General features: G+C 38.8%; 1 protein-coding gene across 1 annotated transcript in view; it reads right to left on the reverse strand.

The window, feature by feature from the left end:
* The window catches only part of tanc2b (tetratricopeptide repeat, ankyrin repeat and coiled-coil containing 2b), a 157,492-nt gene that overhangs the window by 34,818 nt on the left and 98,779 nt on the right, over window positions 1-23,895 (reverse strand). The window contains 2 exon segments of the mRNA XM_051939743.1: window positions 11,866-11,997; window positions 21,325-21,573. Of these exon segments, the coding sequence (XP_051795703.1) occupies window positions 11,866-11,997; window positions 21,325-21,573 (381 nt within the window).

The raw sequence follows: 23,895 nt of genomic DNA on the forward strand, positions 1-23,895 counted from the left end.
AATATGAGAAAAATGAGACACAAAATGACAAAAATAAGAAAAAAACACAAGCGAGACAATAAGGAAACATAAAAGATAAAAATGAGAAACAAAACAAAAAGTAATAAAATAAAAAGAGACAAAAAAGATGGTGACAAAAAAATGGACAAACAGCAAAAACAAGACAGAAAAATGACACCACTGGCACCAAAAATGACAAAAGCGAGAAACAAAATGACAAAAACTAGACAAACAACACAAGCGAGACAAAAAAAACGCCACAAATGATACACAAAACGTAACAATATGAAACAAAAGGAGACAAAAAACACAAGTGAGACAAAAGGGAAACACAAAACAAGAAAGAAAATGACAAAAACATGACAAACGACAGAAGTCAGACAAAAAAACAACAAAAACGAGAAAACATTACAAAAATCAAGCATAAAACGACAAAAGAACAATCCAGTATTTGACTTTATGATGAAAACAACTTGTCATGGTCTAGAAATGATTTTAAATTTATAGTTTTGCTAATTTACAATCTGCAGTTAATGTCTTCTCTGGAATTTTTACACTCTGAGGGCCGGATTGGACCCTCTGGAGGACCGCTTTTGGACCACGGGCCTCATGTTGGACACCCCTGCCTGAGCACAAGAAAAGAAACCCACATTTTGAGAAAGAGCGCACAATAAAATCAGTCTCTGAGGCGAGCTTTGATCAGAATCCTGCAGCGTGCGGCGAGAAATAGCGGCTGGACAGATGATAGAAGGTGCTGTGGTTCATTTCACACTCTGCAGCGTGCTATGAGTCAGAGCTGTGCTGCAGGAAATATGTACGATACATTAGACTGACGGGATGAGGCGGTGAGAGTGTGCAGGATTTCTCTGTGCTGGCATAAATTTCTCCGCCGTGTGCAGGTGGAATAAATCAGCAGAGTGAGCGCTGCATTAGAGCTGTATGTCTTATTGCAAATGACTCCGGTGTGCTGATTAAGAGCACGGCTACATAATATAATGAGCTGATATTGCTCTAAATGTAGTCTCGTGTAGCGCTCCAAAGTGCTGCTGCAAGCATGACTCTTTTGCAGGAATGCTAATCATAATCGCCCAATGAGAAGAAATGAATCGCGTCGAGAATATTCGGACTTATACGATCAGCAGAAAGTACAAACAGATGTAGAGCTGCGTTTACTCTGGCTAGTGCTGCATTTTCACAGCTAATCTGTGTGTCAGCTGCAGGCCGGGGTAAGAAAAGACAACAAAAACAAGACAAAAAATATTACAAAAATGAGACGCAAAATGACAAAAATAGGACAAATGACATGAAACTAAACAAAAGAGAGAAAATATTGGACAAAAAGCTACAAAGCAACAAAAAATGGATAAAAATGAACGACAAAAATAAAAAAAAATCACAAAAAACATAATCGAGACAAACAAAAAAGAAAACAGACAAAAAAACAACAAAAACAAGACAAACATTATAAAAATGAGACACAAAGCGACAAGATTTAGTCACAAGTATCTGGAACTGAATGATATAGTATTTTACTTTATGATCAAAATGACAAAAGTCTGACAAAAAAACAACAAAAAAGACAAAATATTATAAAAATGAGACAAAATGACAAAAAAATGGGAATTGACACAAAATAATAAAAAAAAACTAAAAATTTGACTAAAAAAGTTACAAAGTAATGAAAAAATGGACCCAAACGAGATATTAAAATGACAAAAGCAAGAAACAAAATGACAGAAATGATACTCAAAACAATGAATAAAGCAAAACAAAAATGACAAAAATGAGACAAAAAAACACAAGCAAGACAAAAAGGAAACACAAAACGACAAAGGCGTGAGACAAACGATCAAAACCAGACATAAAAAGACAAAAAAACCCAACAAAAACAAGAAAATAGTACAAAAATGAGACACAAAATGACAAAAATGGGACAAATGTAAAAATATTGGACAAAAATGAACAACAAAAATAACAAAAAAATCACAAAAAACATAATCGAGACAAACAGGAAACAAAACGACAAAACATGAGACAAACAAAAAAGAAAACAGACAAAAAAAAACCTCAACAAAAACAAGACAAAACATTATAAAAATGAGACACAAAGCGACAACATTTAGTCACAGGTATCTGGAACTGAATGATATAGTACGACAAAGGCGTGAGACAAACGATCAAAACCAGACATAAAAAGACAAAAAAAAACAAAAACAAGAAAATAGTACAAAAATGAGACACAAAATGACAAAAGAGCAATCTAGTATTTTACTTTATGATCAAAACAACTTGTCATGGTCTAGAAATGATTTTAAATTTATAGTTTTACTAATTTACAATCTGCAGTTAATGTCTTCTCTGTCATTTTTACACTCTGAGGGCCGGATTGGACCCTCTGGAGGACCGCTTTTGGTCCACGGGCCTCATGTTGGACACCGCTGTTGTTGCGCTACCTCAACAAACGAACAGAAAGAGTGGCTGACGTAATATTCGTCCGGTGGGGCGGCACACAGTGAAAGGATCGACCTGATGCGAGGCAAAACTCCCCGACGCTGCCGTTTCTACGCTCAAGCAGGAAGCTGAACAACCTCTGCTGCCCTGTTTTAAGTGGCGCTAATCCATTTATCTTTGGGGGAGAGACTGGATGCCAAAACGTGCCTGCAAAGCTTCTTCCGTGCTTGTGGGAATTACTACCTATCAGGCAACCGTCCTCTCTGAACGGCAGCGACGATTACTGCTCCTCCGTGTCGGGTATTCCAGGAAAAACACGGCAGCCATGTTGTGAACGAGGGCTGAGGGAGTTGTTTCCAGGACGGTGAAAAGCAAATGTGTGTGTGAGGGATGGATGGATGGATGGCTGTTGCTCATAATCCTGCCCATAACACTCCCCCTCAGGCGACGCTGAGCGAAGGTATCACTCCACCTCCCCTCCTCCTCCTCTACCACCAACTCTCCGTGGCCAGACGGAGTGAGAGTCTCAGACTTTAATTATTCACCAGGTGAGGATGACTCACGGTGGCTGAACAGCCTTGAGAAGGAGGAAGAGGAGGAGGAGGAAGATGTGAAGCAGAGGAGGAGGAGGAGGAGGAGGAGGAGGCTGGCACTGGAGTGGAAGAAGAAGAGGGGAAACGAGGGCAAAGGAGGAGAAGCTGAGCTGATCCGTCTGTTCGTAAAGGGTCGGGGAAGCGTGGCGGTGGCTGCTCTCAGGTCAGCTGAACCGCTCGTCTAGCAGCTGATGTGGGAGTTTTTGTGGATGAAACAGTTTGTCCCAGGATTGTTTTTGTGCCGTCTGGTTTTTCAGACGTACAGTTTTCAAAAATCCCTTCTTATAACAGTGTATGTGGAGATACAGCTAGCATACGCACAACAACGGGCTCTTATATGTCAGTTTGTAGCAAAAAAAAAAAGAAAAAAAGAAAATCAAAATCTTACATAATTTGCAGAGAATAGCACCATATCAACCCTCCTGTTGTCCTCATTTACGGACACCAAAAAATATTGTTTCCTTGTCTGAAAAAATCCAAAAAAATCAGCAAAGAAATTCCCCAAATTTCTGAAAATTTGCAAAACTTTCAGGAAGAAAATTCCAATAATTCCTTCAAAGTTTCAACTTTAAAGTTAAATTAAAAAAAAAAAAAAATCCCCCAAATTTAGCAAGAAGATTCTTGCAAATATTTTCAAAAAATGAGTAAAAATCTTCCAAAAAATTTTACAAATATCTAAAATGATTGCATATATATCGGTTAAACTTCTGACATTTTCTTTAAGAATGTTTACAAAAAAATCAACCAAAATCCAGTGAAATTCGCTGGATTTTGGTTGATTTTTTTAGTGAATGCTCTTAAGAAACATTTTTAACATTTCTTTTTTCCAACAAAAATTGCCCAAAAATGTTTAAAATGTGGACATCAGAAGTTTCACTGTGAAAATACATATTTTTTCCACCTTTTCAAACCTTAAAACGGGTCGACACGAGGGCTAAAGCTGGTTGTGCCGATGGCTAAAGCATGTCTTCTGAAAATATAACCTGTGGATGCGAGCCGTCATTGAACACATCGTACTGTCTCCCTGCTGGTTTACTATTAAAAAATATGTCAGTATGCAGGGCCAGCCGCTGGCATAAACACTCTATGCCGTTGTTTATAGCCACATCCACTAGAGGGGGCCACACCGCAATAAGTGTGTGATTCGCATTTTGTCCCTGTCTGGGATACATTTTTAAAAAAATAAATATTTGCTGTTAATCATGTGCATGTGCGTTTTAACCCAATTACAAGCTGTGCACGTGATTTGGTAGTTGCCCTGTGCATGTTTTGGGGCCACAAAAAAAATCTTGCTTAGGGCCACCAAAGTCCTAGGGCCGGCCCTGTCAGTATGTTATACAAGGCAGACCTGAATACTACAGTTAAAATGAAAAAGTGTTTATCAGACGGAGATTAGAGAAAACACGATGAAGCCACCTGAGTCAAAGACACAATAACAGACAGAGATAATCATCTGAAGCTTGTTGCTGTCAGCTGTTTTGTTTCAAACATGTCATCACTTCTGCACCGTTATCTAACTGCAACGGGGGCCTCCTTCACTCAGTGTTTGCTGTAAATAAATGTTTACTGTAAACAGAACTACAATCCTAATTAGCGTCCGTGTGGAGCTTCTATCAACTTCAGACTGAAATAATAAGAAGGATGCATTTTCTTACTGTCAACAAATCTAATGAACAATAATATGCGCTCCGGCAATGTGCAGAACGGTCTGACTGCACCTCAACAGGAGGGAAAAAGCTCTGGATTGTCATCTAAAATCACCAATATTGCATATTTAGAAAGTGCAGAAAGAGAAAAATTCCACAGATTATAATCTATCTAACTGTCTATGATCGGTTTAGTGTAATTCCTGTGGGGAAATTAACCAAATTATTGCATAAAATCAGGAAAATTCAATTTATTACAATTTATTCTCGATGTATCATTTTAAAAATTCAACAAAAATAAATTGTTTGCTCAAATCAGACTCTGTTAAAAACTAAAACGTCTGTGCTCAAACGTCTCAGCTGTGAACAGCAGTCACATGGCAAGAATTCAGGGAATATTCGGATAAACTGGGATGAACTGCAGGCTCTGTTTAAAGAAACAATAGAAATCAATAGAAAGTAGAAACTATTTTACAGTGATAACGCCGGCGGGGCAATTAAAAAAAATCTTGCACATGTTGATGCCAGTTTTTTTTTTTGCAAAATAAATATCAAAGAAATTCAACTTTAATTTTTGTATTTTTTAATGATTTGTGGATTTATAACTGTGTCAAACACATTTCTGAGTTCTCTCTACTTCTAGTCATAGTTGCTTTGGTTCCATAGAGCTGCAGGACTTTACATTGGAGCAAAAAATGAGCCCACAGTGAGTAAAAATGTGAAATGAAAACAACTGCAGTTTACAAAGAACAGCGAGGAGAAAAAAAACTAATGAAAAATGTAGTAGTAGATTAAGTTTTGTAGGCAGAGTTGGTCTTTTTGTTCCCCAGTGTTGGCAACACCTCAGAGCACATGATGACACCAAGAAATTCAGCTTTTGTTTGGATCATTTTTGATGATTTACGGAGTTTTAACTGCGTCTTACTGCACAGAAGACGAGTTCTCTTTCTGTCTAGTCATGCTTGTTCTGTTTCCATAGAGGTGCAGGACTTTATCTTGTGGTAAAAATGAGCCCACAGTGAGTAAAATAAAAAAAGTGTGACAGGAGCTGCTGTAAAAATACCGACAGTGGGACTGTTTTGGTGGAACGTTTGCACGCAGGGAGGCGAGCGCCGTCATTAAAATCGATAATTCACCAGAGCCAGGCAGACCTGTCTTACTGCATGATCCAAACACTTGGTAAAAAGGGCCATTTTCAGCGTGTAGGTTGCTGCTCGGAAGTTGTTGTTGTTGTTGTTAAGTGGATTTTGAAAACACAGATAGTAGAAAAACGGAAACGGCAGGCCTGTACCCAAAGACGACATCCGGTGACTCAGACTGCTATCTGCCAAACCGGTTAGTTCCCACTCAGGATGCACAGAAATGTTGTAAAAAATGCCTCAAAAATCCTCAGGGCAAGTGGAGCCATATTCTCTAATCAGCTGGGTGGCTTATGACCCCGTTTTATTCCAAATAGGCTCGATGCAACCTTTAGATCACGGCAGGAACATGGACTAAGTTTATATCTGGATTTCTTTGGGACATCCTCACTTAACCCTCCTGTTGTCTTTGTTTACGGGCACCAAAAAGTATAGTTTCCTTGTCTGAAAAAATTAAAGAATTCAGCAAAAAAAAAAATTCCCCAAATTTATGAAAATTTGCAAAATCTTCAGGAAGAAAATTACAATAATTCCTTCATTTTCCCTTAAAAGTTTCATTTAAAAAAAATCCTCCAAAGTTGGCAAAAAAATTCTTGTAAATATTTTTAAAAAATGAGTAAAAATCTTCCAAAAAAAACCTGAAAAATATCTAAAGTGATTACGCATATATCAGTAAAACTTCTAATATTCATTCACAAAAAAAACCAAACAAAAATTCAGTGAAATTCGCTGAAATTTGGTAGATTTTTTTGTGAATGTTCTTAAGAAACATTTTTTTAGCATTTCTTTTTTTCACGAAAAAAATGTTTAAAGATTTCCAGAAAAAGTTTCACTGTGAAAATACAGATTATTTTCCACATTTTCAAGCTTTAAACCAGATCAGTTTTTTGTTTTGTCCGTTTTTCTCTTTTCCTGGTGCGTGTGCTTTCTATTTTTTAATATTTTTATATATTCGCTCCGTCTGTCTGTTCGTTTACAAAATTAAAAAACAGTTCGCAATTTATTGTTTTTGAGCAATTGTGTATCTGCTGACTTCTTCAGGGAATAAAAAGAGAATTAAAAAAACTGCTTCAAATTTGAAATGATATATTCTTAAAGGCTGAACAAATTCATAAACATCTGGTTCTCCAGTGAATGTGGCAGCAAATAAATGACTGTGCCGGGTTAATCAGCAACAACGGAGCTCAGATGAATGAACTGCATCAGGCTCTGCATACACAGGTAATACCTGTTAGTGGGCTCAATTTATTTTTGTTTTGCTATTCTAATGGGTTCTGTTGGCAGTGAGAAAAATGCAGCCTTATCCTTTAAATGTCTCATCAATTACGGCGCTCACGTGAATTCCTGAGTTATTATTTACTCTTCAGCCCAGTCGGGGAGCAATAAAACCCTCCGGAGTCGAACGTATTTTTATCAGCCGAAAGCTGCAGCCATCAAACCCTGTTTTGTGCATGTGAGGCAGGGAGGGAGTGAGGGAGTGAGGGGACGGAGAGCGAGAAGACAAAGAGAGGGAAAGTAAAGATAAATGAGGGAGAAAATGTGTGTGCAGTGTACAGTTATGTGAGAGAGTTTGCGGTGAATAGATAAGGTGGGTGGTAAATCTTAGAGGTAGGCAGGCAGGAGCACAAGAAGGTCCATTACAGTCTGACTCACTCTCCTCAAAACAGCAGCACAGCTTGGGCCTCCGATGGCTGGCATCAAAAGACAAAAAAAAAATCAACCAGAGAAAGAGAGGGAGCTGCATCTGTCAGCCGGCTACCACCTGACCGATGCATAACCGACAGCTTTCTGCTGCTGCTGCTGTAACTCATCTGGAAGTCCGACAGTTTCTCACGCAAAACAGCCGACGGGACGCTTTCTGTGATGTAGGACCTGTCAGAAATCTGTGTGCTGTTTCTGAGTTTGCCGATGAGATCCCCAGATTTGATTCTGAGGTCACAAGAACTATTTTCGTCCTGATTAGTCATGACTAATTTCATGGCGGTGTGAATTTTTGTGATCCAAACTGGTGAAATTAAAGATTAAAGGCAACACAATTAAAAATGTGACGTAAACACGCAATCAATCGAGAATCCGACTACCTGTAAGAGCGTAGCATCAGGTGAGACATTTTCTGTGACGCAGTATCCGTCAGACGTCTTTCTATTGTCTGTACAGATCCCTACATTTGATTTGGAGGTCACAAAAACACGATTCCTCCTGCTGGGACCACGAATATCCAGTCTAATCTGAACTTTGCTTACCCAAATTAGTGAAATTAAAGATTAAAGGCACTACCATCCTTTACGCCTCGAAAACGTGATTAAAACTGTGAACACGCAATCAGTTCTCCTCAAGCAAAACATCCAACAAGACACTTTCTGTCAAATCTTTCTACTGCCTTTACAGGACTCAAAATTTGCTGAGATGCCAAAAAACTCACAAAAACTTGATTCATCCTGAAGATTCATGACTGATTTCATGGCAGTCTGACCTCTAGTTACCCCAAAGTGTCGTCCTTCATGCCACTCCAACACGAATAAAACTCTACGTGAACATCAATCAATCAAGCGCCCAACTGAGACTAAATTAAGGTAACAGGTCTGGAATTTGTCCTATTACGTTCGGGGGGAAAACTCGGCTTTTCAATTCGCCTGCCTTCACATCTCGTCTCCCTGCGCCTCATTCTCTGTCTCTGCCGGTGAAACCACAGGAGCAGTGCACTCTGGGAGGCTCTGACGCTGATCCGAGGAGGCAGAAAGCATGCTAGGACGCAGTCGTTTGGCTTGTAAACACACTTGGCTGCCCTTAGAGGAGAAAGGTTGAAACAAGTGGCTCTGGCAGTAACAGTGAAGATCTGAGAGGAACTAGCTCCTCTTTCTTTTTTTTTTTTTCCTTCCGTCTCTCTCCCTGCCTCTCTCTCACTCCTTCATTCGTGTGCAGCCAGCTTCCCTCGGGCAGGGGAATCACATCGCAGCTCAGCCGAGCGCACTCCTCGGCTAAGTGGGGTCTTAACAGGTGTTTAAAGCACACAGGGACGCATATTTGTGTTCGCCCGGGTAGCGGAGAAGCTGCCATTACGGAGCTCATTACGGGTTAAGTGACAGAGGAAGAAAGGCGAGAGGACGCGTGATGTTGTGATGTGAGGATGTTTGGTCGTTTGGTGAGGAGGCTGAGGGGGTTTGCTCCACACTGGAAAAAATGCCCCTCTCAAAACAAGAAAATAAATCTTATTTTAAGGAACTTTTACCTTGAAATAAGTGGGAAAAAAATCTGCCAATAGAACAAGTGAAAAATGGCTTGGTAAGATTTCTTGAAAAAACATATATTTATAAATTTGAGGTCTTAAAATTAGCTGGATGAACTTATTTAAGCTCTATTTGACCAGGATTGCCAATCTTAGGCAGATATGCTAAAATAAAAACAGCAGTTTCTCCACTCAAAACCAGATTCTTGATTTCATGTAGCCTCCTAATTTGAATTATTTTGAGTTTTCTTGTAAAATTCAACTCAAAACAAGATAAGATTTAAGATGTGTTGTCTTAACCCTCCTGTTGGCCTCATTTATGGGCACCAAAAAATAAAAAAATCAGCAAAATAATTTCCCAAATTTCTGAAAATTTGCAAAACCTTCAGGAAGACAATTCCAGTAATTCCTTACGAGTTTCCCTTAAAAGTTTTATTTAAAAAAAAAAATCTTCCAAATTTGGCAAGAAAATTATTGTAAATATTTTTCAAAAAATGAGTAAAAATCTTCCAAAAAATCCCAAAAATATCTAAAGTGATTACAATATTTCTAATATTTTATTTAAGAACATTCACATAAAAATCAACCAAAATCCAGCGAATTTCGCTGGATTTTGGTTGATTTTTCTGTGAATGTTCTTAAACATTTTTAATATTTCTTTTTCCCACCAAAAAATGTTCAAAGATTTCCCAGAAATGTTGAAAACGTGGACATCAGAAGTTTCACTGTGAAAACATTTTTTTCCCCACATTTTCAAACTTTAAAACCGGTCAGTTTTGACCCGCAGGACGACACGAGGGTTAAGTGGCGGGAAAAAAGGCGAGAGGACGCGTGATGTTGTGACGTGAGGCCGTTTGGGCGTTCGGTGAGGAAGCCGAGGAGGTTTTTTCTCCATCAGAGGCGCTCGCTGTGAGCTCGACTGGAACAGAACGCAGTGAAGCGCACGCTGACTGTTAATGTTAAGCACAGAGACACATTTTGGCTTTGTAGCAGCACAGTCTGACAAAACGCTCTTTGTTGCTCCCTCGGCAGCTCTCACTCTCCTGTTTCTCACACAAGGACACAACAGCTGACAACATCCCCGCTGAACGTGCGACCGTCACCGCGCTGAGCTCGGGGAAACGTGCAGGCTTTTTGCATCCGAAAGACGCAGCAAAGCGCACATGAAGCGTCACTGATTATCATTCGGACTTTAAAAATAACTTCATGCAGCCCTGCCTGGAGGTTCTCAGCTGCTTTGAGTCGTGTTGTTTGGGAAACAGAAGTGAACAGAGGCCTGTTGTTTGCTTCTCCACTGTGTCGGATGTGAAGCGACTGGCTAATCGCAGCTCCACCTGAAACGAAACAGCTTTTCTCCTTTTAATCAAAGTGAACGTCAATGCGTCTATATTGTCTATATTTACATTCAGTGCCTGAGTCAGCTTCACAGCAAGCAGCTGTTTGTTGCTTTTTTAACCCTCTGAACTACAAAGCCTCTCATTAAAATTGAAGGGCATGTTTTATGGATATAAAATCACCAAAATAACTCAATTTATGCGGCCAGAAGTTGCAAAAACAGAATTGTTGACTTTCAATTTGAACTACTGATATGTGACGTACAGTTCTACGTGTCTCATTAAAAAAATGGCCAAAAAAAAACTGTTCTCTCTAGCCAGATTCTGTAAAAAATAAAAAATTCTGGACTCCTCTGCAAAACACGGAGAGTCATCACTGACTCAGCTGCACTCAACATTCACATGACAAAAATTCGCCAATTTTTCTCTTGAACTCGGCTGAACTGCAGGTTGTGTTTACGCTGAGTGTAATTAACAAATTAATAATGTAAGCAGCAAAATATATATATTATGCAGAGTCACTATATTCTTTTTTCAGCAATAGCAACACTTGGAGAAATGCTGCACATGCCGATTCCACGGTTTTGTAAAATATATGATAAAAAAAAATTCAACTGTTTTTATATGTTTTATGGCGTTAGAAGTCATTCTGCACAAATTACATTTTCTAAATTCTCTTGACTTTATATTGCAGCCAAAAATGAGCCCACAGTGCGTAAAAATGTGACAGAAGAAACAGAAAAAAAAAGTCCAGAAGCTGCTTCTGGGGGTTAAAGTTTCACCTGCACTTTTACTTATGGGCTCATTTCTTTATGGTGCAAACATTCATTGCATTAATCCACAGTTAAATAATTCATAGTCACATCTGTCACGTGTGCAGCTCACAGCAGCCCGAGACACTGAATTAAATCTGCACGGCTCTCAGGAGGAACTGTTTGTGCTCCGTTTAACCCTCATGTGTCCTGCAGGTCAAAATGACCCGCTTTAAAGTTTGAAAATGTGGAAAAAATACATATTTTCACAGTGAAACTTTTGATGTCCACATTTTTGTAGAAATTTTTGAACACTTTTCGGTGAAAAAAAGAAATGTTAAAAATATTTCTTAAGAACATTCACATAAAAATCAACCAAAATCCAGCGAAATTCGCTGGATTTTGGTTGATTTTTATGTGAATGTTCTTAAAGAAAATATTAAGTTTTACTGATTATATATATGTAATCACTGCAGATATTTATAGGAGTTTTTTGGAGATTTTTACTCATTTTTTGAAAACATTTTTGCCACATTTGGGGGATTTTTAAAAAAATAAAACATTTAAGGAATTATTGGAATTCTCTTCTTGAAGGTTTTGCAAATTTTCAGAAATTTGTGGAATTTTTTTGCAGAATTTTTGGATTTTTTTCGGACAGGGAAACGATATTTTTTGGTGCCTGTAAATGGGGACAACAGGAGCGTTAACTGGGCTTGCTGCTCACCTCTCAGGTCCTGCCCGGAGCGACCCGGCCCACAGGTGGTGCTCTGTCTGGGCATGCGCAACGAGGTGCGTAACGGAGTGTGCCTCTGCTCATCCAGGTACGCCAGGTCCTCCAGGTGGGCCGAGCTGGTGGCTGTATACGTGTTTGTGACAGACAGAAGACAGAAGCAGGGCATTATTATTATTAGACGGTGCATATATTCAGTAAATAAACCACACACACACACATTCACAGGAAGGTGGCAGAGGTTCATGCCGGTACCCTGAGGCAGTTGTCAGGCTCCAGCTCGCTTATTTGCTAACTCCTACAGTAAAGAGAAAAGCAGCCCTACATGGTTCTGTCCTAAAACTCCCTCCTCTCAGTGTCTGTCACGCGGCATGGAGGCAGATGCCATCCGGCCCCTCTCAGGATTAATTAGCTCAGCAGACAAATGTCTTATTCATGGAGCGGGCGCCGTCTGACGCTGGCTGCTGATTGTTCACACCACACTGTGTCTTCAGGGCCGACGCTCGGAACCACTGAATGTTAAATGAGATTACACGCCGCCAGCGTGAGTAAAGCGGTGGACTCGGCTCTCCGTCACACCTGAACCCCGCGGTTCACTTGGAGGTCAAAGACGAGACACTCCGCTCAATGAGAAAATCCCTCCCCGGACTCTGCTGTTGGACCAGAGCGTTGTGGGTGATTAAGGGGCTTAACTACCAGAGGTTGCTGGTTTCTTAACAGGTCAGAGCAGAGTTGCAAAGTCACAGCATCAAGACAACAAGAGCCTTAACCCAGTTTCTTGTTCCGACAAATGGTTTAATGTCGGTAATTATTTAAAAATAACTTGTCTTCTGACCCACCGATGGTTTAAAGGTTAAATCCAGCGTATTACAGCTGTTATTTTTTCAGTGTAACTCTGAGCATCTATTGTGTTGACGAGGTAATTGGTAAGAAACAACTAGACAGATTTTAAACCCTCTGGCTGACTGGCAAACTATAAAGTTGTTATCCAAACCCATCATCTGTCGCCGACTTCTTGGGGTCTGCAGCTTTTTACCTAGAAATAAAGTAGTTTGAACAATGAGGCTAAATGTTCGGGCTGTTTGAAACCATCGTCTGTCTGCTCACGTCTCTCTGTTAGACTTTATTGCAGTGATGCTGCTGCCGTTTCTCTGAAATCACCTCAGGGAGGGAAGGAGAGTTTCTCATAACCGATGGAAATTACGGCCGCTGCTATGAAAACCAGACCAGAGTTCAAATAACACGGCATTATCTTTTAATTAAAACAGAAGAAATACACAGATTTGGAATGTAAACAGATGATTTTCACCCAAATTGTTCTTCCAGACTCCTCAAACTACTAGTATGTGGTTATTTCAGTTTCCTGCTCTGCTTTTAATCCTCCTGTTGTCTTCATTTACAGGCACCAGAAAATATTGTTCCCTTGTCTGAAAAAAACCCCAAAAATTCAGCAAAAAAAAAAAATCACCCAAATTTCTGAAAATGTGAAACCTTCATGAAGAAAATTCAAATAATTCCTTAAAAGCTTCCCTCAAAAGTTTTAGGGAAAAAAATCCCCTAAATTTAGCAACATTTGTAAACATTTTCAAAAAATGAGTAAAAATCTTTCAAAAAAATCCTAAAAATATCTAAAGTGACTCCATACACACACATATATATATCAGTAAGACTTCTAATATTTTCTTTAAGAAGATTGAGAAAAAATCTTTTCTTTGTGAATGTTCTTAAGAAACATTTTTTGAACATTTCTTTTTTCCACCAAAAAATGTTCAAAGATTTGCCAAAAATGTTGAAAATGTGGACATCAGAAGTTTCACTCTGAAAATATATATTTTTCAACATTTTCAAACTTTAAAACGGGTCAATTTGACCCGCAGGACGACACAAGGATTAACCAAATTTAGTAAAAATAAAAATAAATTAAATTCTGCGCTCTTTGGTGCAAAGATGAAGCCATTAGCAACTTGGCTGCAACCAACTACACAAATCCAGAAACTTTTTGGGTGTATTTTTATGAAAAGACAAGTTTGGAAACAAATAAAATGTTACCAGTAAAATACTCATAGCACATGGAGTCAGTCTTTTTTCTGTTATTGGAAAACACCTGTGGGACCTTAGATAATTCAACCCTTGTTTCTACTTTAAAAAAAGACTTCTGGCATCATAATTTGTCATACTGCATAAAAGGCTCCTGTGACTTGGATCCATTTAGGTGCAGAAGTTTATATTCCACAGAAAAATGAACATAAATGAGGAAAAACATGACAGAAGCAAAAAACTGCTACAAAACTTTAACAAAAAGTCCCACATTTATTTCCGGCTCTGAGTAGAATCACAGCTGGGAATCCTTTTCGCCTCACACTATACCTGAAATAGCTCCAGCTTTTATGATCCAAAGTCAAATTCAAGGAGTTAGGGAGAGGTGTGACTGGAATCCATGTTTCCTCTGCAGTGAGTCTAGAAACTAAAGCACAGTAATCCTCCGGGAACAGGCCTCTAAAACCTCACCGCTGATCCTGGTCCTGTCCGTTCAAACTGTGGCTTCTGTGTCACTGGAGTTCGGCTCAGTGGAGCGCTGCGTGGCCGAGCGTGTTGGCCCGAGTCACCCTAACCACGACACCAAAAAACCGGCCACATGGGTTTCCCAAAATGGAGGGAAAATGGCAGCTGAGAATGCCGGAGGCTCGGCCCCGATGGGAACGGGGGTGCCGGTCTTCCAGCCGGGCTAAAAGCAGCAGAGGCATTAATCTGCAGCTCAACCAAGGAGGGATGACTCAGGGCTACAGGGAAAGTCTCTCCTTCTTTTCTCTCTTTTCTATTGAACGTGAGGACTCAAATGTGTGTGCTCATCATCTCTATCTGCAATGCAGCAGGCTGCTGGGGATCACATTCACAGCTCACTGCAAAAACTCTACATCCTACCAAGTCTACTGTCGTATTTTTAGTCATAATGTCTCATCCCACTTGATTTAAGATAAATTCACTTAACAAGAGACATTTCAGCAACATGGAGGGACGTGTTTTAAGACCACGCATCTTAAATATCTTGTTAAGTCAAACAAACTTGAAATTATCTTGTTTTATTTGAATTTTACAAGAAAACTCAAAAATACGTTTAATCCTCGTGTCGTCCTGCGGGTCAAATTGTTGTGCTTTAAAGTTTGAAAATGTGGAAAAAAAATATTTTCACAGTGAAACTTCTGATGTCCACAATTTCAACATTTTTGGGAGCAGCAAAAGTCGCTGGATTTTGGTTGATTTTTTTCCCAAATGTTCTTGAAGAAAATATTAGAAGTTTTACTTATATATATATATATATATATATATATATATATGTAATCACTTAAGACACTTTTTAGGATTTTTTGGGAAGATTTTCACTCATTTTTTGAAATAAGAATTTTCTTGCCACATTTGGAGGATTTTTTAAAATAAATTTTTTAAGGGAATCTTCGAAAGAATTATTGCAATTTTCTTTCTGACGGTTTTGCAAATTTTCTGAAAATTGGGGAATTTTTTTTTTGTTGAATTTTGTTTTCAGACGAGAAACTTAGGAGGAGGTTACATGAAAGCAAAAATGAATTTCTGAATGAAAAACTGCTTTCTTTAAAAGCATGTCTGGCTTATTTGAAGACACCTCAGCAGGACAATCCTGGTAAAAGAGAGCTTAAAATACGTTTTTTTCTAAATATCACATCTTATTTTAAAGAAATCTGACCAAACCATTTTTCACGTGTTCTATTGGCGGATTTTTCACTGATTTCAAAGTAAAACTTCCTTGAAATAAGTTTTTTTTCTTGTTTTGAGAGGGGCATTGTTTCCAGTGCTCCTGAGCCGATGGGCTCAGACTACAAGTGTAGCGGAAAGAAATAAAGAGGTAAGAAAAGCAGTCAGAGAACAGAGGAAAAAAGTGAGGAGGAGATAATTGTGCAGGGAGCAGAGAGCTTCAGGTAATGACAGCGGCGTCGGCTACTTCCTGGTTTGAAGTGTGACACCGTGAACGCATGTGTGCACACATTTATATCCTGAAAGAGCAGCCGGGCCGCCGTCCAGAACCAGCCAACGAGTCCTCAGAGATAAGAGTTAGCTGCTGCTCTGTAGCCTCCACCGCCCTCCTCTCACTGCCACCAGAGATGATGAATAACTGAGGCATCTAAACGGCATTTCTGGATGTCAGAGCGCCACGGATTTAAGGAAATCAGTTAAAAATGGAAGGAAAAGGAAATACATAACTGTTCAACCCCTCCCAAATTGAAAAATGTTGTTTCAAGAGAGCCGTTGCCTTAATTTATGTATTCTTAACTCAAACTGTTAACACCATTCCCCACACACACATCCCCCCCAGACTACTTAACATCCTGTTTGTACTTACACTGGTTACACTGTTTTATATTATTTAGAATGTCTACACAGTCCATACTATTTCCTCTGTTTACACTGTCTGTTTGCATTTTACGTCATCCACTCCAGTTACCTCATTTGATATTTATATTGTGTACATACTGTATATTCTAAATTTTATTCTATTTTATCCTATTCTTCTGTTAATACCCTGTCTATTTTTTGTAACGTCCTGCTGCTCATATGCACCTTAATTGCCCCTCGGGGATAAATAAAGTTTATCTGAATCTGAATCTGAATTTACAGCCTAAAGAGCGAGTTCAGTCAGCGTCTTTCCTATCTCTTCAGTCCTAGTATGAGGAGGGATTTCACATCCCCGAGCTGCTTTAAAGAAACGCTCACAACGTCTGAAAGAGTCAGAATCTGGAAATAACAAAACTGGTCGCTTCATATTTAATTGCATGAAAACAAAACAAAATAAAAAAATGTCCTGAAAGCATTCTTATACATATTAATAGTTTATGATTAAAACAATTAGTCGTAAAAAACAAACAAAATAATAAAAACAAATATTGTTTTTGTTGCGTCCAATTGTTCAGCCAAATGTAAATGCATAAATTAAAGGTTGGAAGGTATAGATGCATATAAAAAGCTAAAGTTTCACAATTATTTTTTATACATATCTATAGTTTAAGATAGAAAAAAATGTACCTCCATAAAGTGACGGTTTGAGATGCATGCATATAATTTTCTATCATCCTAAAAATCCAACTTGATGCTTCATAGTTCATATTCAATGCTAAATTCATTGCATAAGGTAAATACATCAAAATTGTGTGGATATTTTGTCAGGAAAGTATATTTTAACACTTCACATAGCTAAATCTGCATCCACTGGTCACATTTTCATCAATACTTTTTGCCTTTTTCATCACTTTCATGTTACATAAATCAGGGGTCAGGGACGGTCTGACAAACTAAATAATATCAAGAAGGAAATAGAAATAGAAAAGTGTGCTGTTACCTTAATTTACAGCCTAAACAGTGAGTTCAGTGGGCGTCTTCTATATCTCTTCAGTCTTATTTTGAGGAGGGATTTCACCGCCTCTGAGCTGCACAGCAAGGGTCAGGAGCTGGAATTGTTTTCACGTTACCACAGCGGGAATGCTTTTCCCCAAAGTTTTGCTTTTACATGTCAGAGTTTTGAGATATTATTTTGTGAGGTTTGTATTTTTCACCACAATGCAGTGAGGTGAAGGGGTCTAGTCTCTGCAGAGTAAACAGTCCCTGTGATGGATATTCAGTGAACGCTCTCTAACAGGTGTAGCCTTTCTGAAAACACACATTTTGTATTCTTCTCGCCGTTATCGTGGACATAATAAACCACTCTGGTTGGACTTTTGTTGTTGCCAAAGAAAAATACATCAAAACGTCAGCAAATAAAACCACAGCTGAGGTAGAATTTGTTGTCTCAGTCCATACAGGTGATGTTTTGGTGGAATTGTTCAGAAGTTTTTTTTTAAATTTATCTTTGTTGTCTCAAGCAGGTTTTATTTTCATTTCACTGCTAAACCACCGGAGATCAGAAAACACTTTCAGAAAAGATTTGCGTCACAAATGTACTCCGCAATGTCTGAGAGGGGAACAGCTGAGTCATCTCGACATATCACGACACATTTAGATCATAAAGACTGTGTTAAAACAGGAAGTGGGCCATGTTCATCTTATTTTAGTGTTACAGTTTGGAATTATTTTATTGGGTTATTCCACCTTAAATCATCAGGGGTATTTCTGCTCGACAACGTCTGATTTGCTCGAAACCTTTTGATCATAAACTATGGATATTTAAAACAGTATCTGTGGAATTCTAGCTTAAAATAGCAAAAACTTTCTGATGTAGACACGACTGTTCAGAAGCTTGGGGTCCTACTGTGTTTGAACTGTATTCTTACTATATATCACTGTAATTCTTACTATATTTTTATTGTATTTTTACTGTATTTTATTACACTACCAGGAAATAAACATATTTTCACAGTGAAACTTCTGATGTCCACATTTTCAACATTTTCGGGAAATCTTTGAACATTTTTTGATGGAAAAAAGAAATGTTGGAAAATGTTTAAGAACATTCACAAAAAAAATAAAATCAACCAAAATCCAGCGAAATTCACTGGATGTTGGTTGATTTTTTTGTGAATGCTCTTAAAGAAAATTCTAGAAGTTTTACTGATATATATATATAAAATCACTTTAGATATTTTTAGGATTTTTTGGAAGGTTTTTACTCAGTTTTGAAAAATATTTAAAAGAATTTTCTTGCCAAATTCAAGGGATTTAAAAAAAAGTTTAAAGAAAACTTTTAAGTAATTATTGAAAATTTCTTCCTGAAGGTTTTTGCAAATTTTCAGAAATTTGGGGAATTTTTTTGCTGAAATTTTTGGATTTTTTTCAGACAAAGAAACGATATGTTTGGAGCCCATAAACAAAGACAACAGGAGGGTTAAAGATCCAATTTGGTTCTTTATATTTCCTTAAAACTGAGAGCTCAATCATTTAGCTGATTTCATGTCAGTACCCCAACCCTTTATGCAGCCAAATCTACAGTTATTGATCAAATTTGATCAACATTTCAATCTTTTTCATCACTTTTTGTGCATTTATGCGACATAAATGAAAACACAGCCGGCAGGGACGATCTAACAAAAAGATAGAATACAGTTTCAACAAGTAGCATCGAGCCTTTTTGGAGATTGAGCCATACCAGTCTGGATTTTTTTAACCAATTTCGGCCATTCTTCTTCCAAAAATCTGTCTCCTGAGTCCAGTAATTTTTCAGTTCTGGTCACCTCCCAAACGAGCAGCATTAGCACCACGAAGGGAGGAAGAAAAAACGCTTCTCCTTCCTCCATATCCATCCTCAGCTCTACCAACGCACTGCCTTCATTAGGTAATAGAGGAGCCCCCTCCCTCCCTCCTGCTTTCTTTTTTCTGTTTTCTCCTCCCCAGTCGCCTTCTGCTCTCCTATCTTTCTCTCTCCACACATCAAAGCGAGTCTCTGTGTCACTCTGGGGGATAGAAACGGTTAACGCCTGGGGCTTTGATGTTCCACTGCTGTGTGAGCCCAGCCAATCCTCAGCCGCCGCTCGCCTCCCATCCCTACATCATCTAATAATTCTTTGTGGAGGAGAGACGGAGTGAGAACGAGAGATTACGAAACTCTCTCTCCCTCCTCGTCCACATGCATCCCTCTCCTCGATATGGAATTCCTGTTCCTGACAAAATACCTTCAGAGAAATCATCATCTTTTCCTCTGTTGGTTTTTTTTCCTCCCTACTTTCTACTATTGTGTTTTTTGCATCATCTCCAGCTCATCGCGTGCCTTTAAAGCCTGCTCTCTTTTGAAGATCTGGGTATTGAGGGGCGGAGATGAGATCGAGGATGAATCTCTAAAAAAAAAAAAACAACAAAAAAAAACCCAGATCGGCTGTGCTGCCAGACAGCGGTGTCAAACAGCAGAACATGACCAGCATAAAGAGAAGGTCAGAGCTGCAGCGACGAGGCCTTGTCAAGCATATTACACTGTTCAGCGAACGTCTACCTGAGTCGTTTTTTTCAAGCAGGAGTGGGAACAAGTGCATAATAAGGCTCATCATCTGCAGCAGCTTCTCTGATCATGAGAACAATAATACAATCAGGCCCGTTAGGACTGCCTCGGTGTTACCAAACACATTTCTCCTCCAGTATTTACCGTTACCTTCAGGAGCTTTGTGAAGCATCGAGACATCCGTTAGCAACACAAATGCCAGTTTTCCCACTCTTCCAGCCGCAGTGTGTTATTCTGCAGAAGCTGTTTTTCTCTTTCCTCCCTTCCTAGACCGTATTATTCTTCTCCGTGGTTTCAATCTACACCAGAGGGCTGTGAGAGTTTAACAAAATACCACTGCGGGTTCACAGCCACCCCGAAATTTCCACATAAACCCATGAAAGCAGAAAACAACTGTTGTTTTTTTTCCTGCTTTCGGTGATTAGAAACGCTGCAGAAATTACCAGAAATTGAATCACAGCTGAGCTCCTCGTAAGACCAGGCAGAGATAATGGGAAAATTTAGGCTGATTTATACCATATTTGCAGGAGAAATGCGGCTTGGGAGGAGTGAAATAATGACAGACATTAAACCATCCACAGGAGTGCTGCTGTTTGACATCCCAATAACTTAGAAAAATACGTGCTATTTGTAGGTAACAATCCAGATGGTGACAGTAGAAGGAATCTGCAGAAAAGGCCTGAGAAATAACACAAATACAGGCTTTGTCGATCCTCTGTGCAAAACCTGCAGTATATTAACCCTCATGTTGTCCAAAATTGACCCGCTTTAAAGTTTGAAAATGTGGGAAAAAAAAAAATCTGATGTCCACATTTTCAACATTTTTGGGAAATCTTTGAACATTTTTTGGTGGAAAAAAAAAGAAATGTTAAAAATGTTTCCTAAAAACATTCACACACACAAAAAAAAAATCAGCCAAAGTCCAGCAAACTTCACTGGATTTTGGTTGATTTTTATATAAAGAAAATATTAGAGGTTTTACTGATATATATGTAATTACTTTAGATATTTTTGGAAGATTTCTACTCATTTTCTTGAACATATTTCTTAGAATTTTCTTGTCAAATTCGTTTTTTTAAAATAAAACTTTTAAGGGAAACTTTTCAGGAATTATTGGAATTTTCTTCCTGAAGGTTTTGCACATTTTCAGAAATTTTTGGATTTTTTTTGCTGAATTTTTGGATTTTTTTCAGACAAGGAAACAATATTTTCTGGTGCCCATAAATGAGGACTACAGGAGGGTTAATATTTCATTTTTCAACCAGTCACACAAAAAGACATCAAAGAACTCAAAGGAAGAAAACAAGCAGGTAAGAAAAAGGTTGGAAGGAACGCAGAAGGAGCATGCAAGGAGTCAGAAACAGGCTGCAACACCGGCAGAGCAACCAAATTTTGCAAGAAACGGGAGAAGTCTCTGCAAAATTTGCAGCCTGCATTGTGATTCACCTGCAGATAACCTCATGTGTAAGTGTTCAGAGGAGAAGGGGAAGAGGAGAGGGACTCACCGGCCACAGAGTTGGGGCGGGGCATGAGGTACAGAGGGATGGAGTGGGCGGAGTGGGAGGACATGCTCTCCAGGTTGCGCTCGGGGATTTTGTTGAGGCTGTAGGTGGAGGCGGTCATGTTTTCGTCCACCCTGTACAGGAACGAGTCCATGCCTGATTTCTGCGACTGCCACAGCTTCAGGTTTCCCCGCGAGCCCTCGCCGTATTTGCCGCCTCGCTCCATGTTCTCAGAATAGCTGGTCAGAGTGGCTGCGAACGGAAACAACAACACCTTCCGTTTAGGCTATTTTCTGTTGTCTTCTCTGTCCTCCTTTCACCCGCCTGAGCCCATCTGCTTCCACATTTATTTACTGAATCGACGCTACGTTGATGTAATTCTTCCCTCTCCAAACTTGTTGGGCCATTGTGTTGCCAGGAAACAATGATGGCACCTGTTGTGACATCAGCAGAACGCTTCACATCAGCCGGCGCTTTGGCTCTTCTGTTTTCTTTCTGGTGACGCACAAAATGCCACGGCTGATGTGAACGTGATAAGGCAACCGAACCGAAACTCTCGTGGGAGTAAACACCGGGGAGAGAATCACAGTTTCAATTGGTGCAGCTTTTAGACGGCGCATGTTCAGACACAGCAAAAGCATTCATTGCTTAGATGAGCTACACCCAGATTGGAAGCAAACTAGCAGAAAAAGCTGCTCCATTTCAAATAGACGATCACAGACGGGTTGAAGGAAGACAGAAAGTCCTTCAGTTTTAACCGTTAACCCTCTGAACCCAGGTTTGAAAAGCTTGTTATCTTTAGAAAAACCTGCAAAATCATTATCAGAGTCTGAAACTGTCAAAAGATAAGGTTAGTTTCTTAAAGTTTTACTTATATGAAGCTAAAATTATGTCCCTAAAAATTGATTATTTGTGATAGAACGCCCCAGTCAAACTCAATTTTCCTTAAAGTTTCATAATATCCAAATTGGTGCTTCACATTTCCTTAAAACTCAGAGCTCAGTTCATTGTCTAGGGTAAATAAATCAACATTTAGCTGATTTTGTGTCAGTACATCAGATTTTAACCCTTCATGTAGCCAAATCTACAACTACTGATCACATTTTCATCAACATTTGAATCTTTTTCTTCACTTTTCGTGCTTTTATACGACATACATGAAAACTCTGCTGGCAGGAAGGCTCTAACAAAAAGACAATGTAGTTTCAACAAGTAGCATCCAACCTTTTTGGAGATTGAGCCACACTAGTCTGGATTTTTTTAACCAATTTTGGCCATTCTTTTTCCAAAATTTATCTTGATTTCAACGTGATAAGGTAACTGGGGAAAGAATCACAGCTTCAACTGGTGCAGCTTTTAGATGGCGCATGTTCAGACTCAGCAAAAGCAGTCATTGTTTAGATGAGCTACACCCAGACTGGAAGCAAACCAGCAGAAAAAGCTGCTGCTGCTTTCAACCATTTCAAACAGACCGTCATTGATTCAGATTCTTAGGTCAGAATGCCACAGACAGGAAGACAGAAAGTGCTTAAGTTTTAAGAGCTTGTTATCTTTAGAAAAACCTGCAAATTATCAGAGCCTGAAACTGTCAAAAGACAGAAAACTCAGATTTCCGACAGAACTTGAACTACCCATCTGTGATGTGATGAAAAACTGAACCACATCTGAGCTTAAAATCATGATGATTTGTCAAAATCGCATTATTAAACACGTCCCACTTTTTAAAAAAACAACTAAAAAATAAACCGTTATCACTAACAGAACATGTAAGAAACTAAAAATGACGTGTTTCGAAACATAACTACAGTAAGTATGAAAAAGCATTTATAGACCTAAGTTTGCTAAATGCCAAAAAGTGTATTGCATTGCTATGGAAAAGAACCCATCAACCCAGTATCAGTCAATGGTTAAAACAAATGTTATCAAGTCTACCATTGGAAAGAATTACCTATATTCTGAAAGGTAAACAGCATATATTTGAAGGTATATGGAAGCCCTTTATTGATTATGTCAAGAACTCAGACTTAACAGAAAACCAAACTGATGACTAACTACTGCGGGTATGGCAATTTCCAAAATTGTGACTGTTCATTTATTTTATTTTTTAATAAGTTACTTTTCAAATGCCTGTAGTTAATCATTATTATTACCTTTATGTTAAGATCCATTAGATTTGGTTTATAATCTGTTTTGTAACAAGAGAAGCATGTTGTTCTTTTTGTGTTTTTATTGTGATTTTTTTTTTTTTTTTTTTTTTTTAGCGATAACTGGCAGCTAATCTATGAGAAATGACATGCAGCCACGGCTAGGCCATATATGTCATGATTGTCAGTATTGTCACCATTTTATGTTAATGTAAAAGCTAAATAAAGACATTGTGGGAAAAAAAAAAAGACGTGTTTCCAAAGCAGGAAGCCGTGAGAAACTCAGGTGTGACCGACAGTCACGGGAAAAAAATTCAGGGACTTTTTGGTTGAACTGCAGGCTTTGTTTAGACAGAGCAGACAGGAGACAGGTATGTAAACAAACTAAAAATGGAAGAAGTAAATCATCCGTAGTATGATCTGTAGAGTC

Source organism: Acanthochromis polyacanthus, chromosome 19 (genome assembly GCF_021347895.1).
Source record: "Acanthochromis polyacanthus isolate Apoly-LR-REF ecotype Palm Island chromosome 19, KAUST_Apoly_ChrSc, whole genome shotgun sequence".
Lineage (NCBI taxonomy): Eukaryota > Metazoa > Chordata > Actinopteri > Pomacentridae > Acanthochromis > Acanthochromis polyacanthus.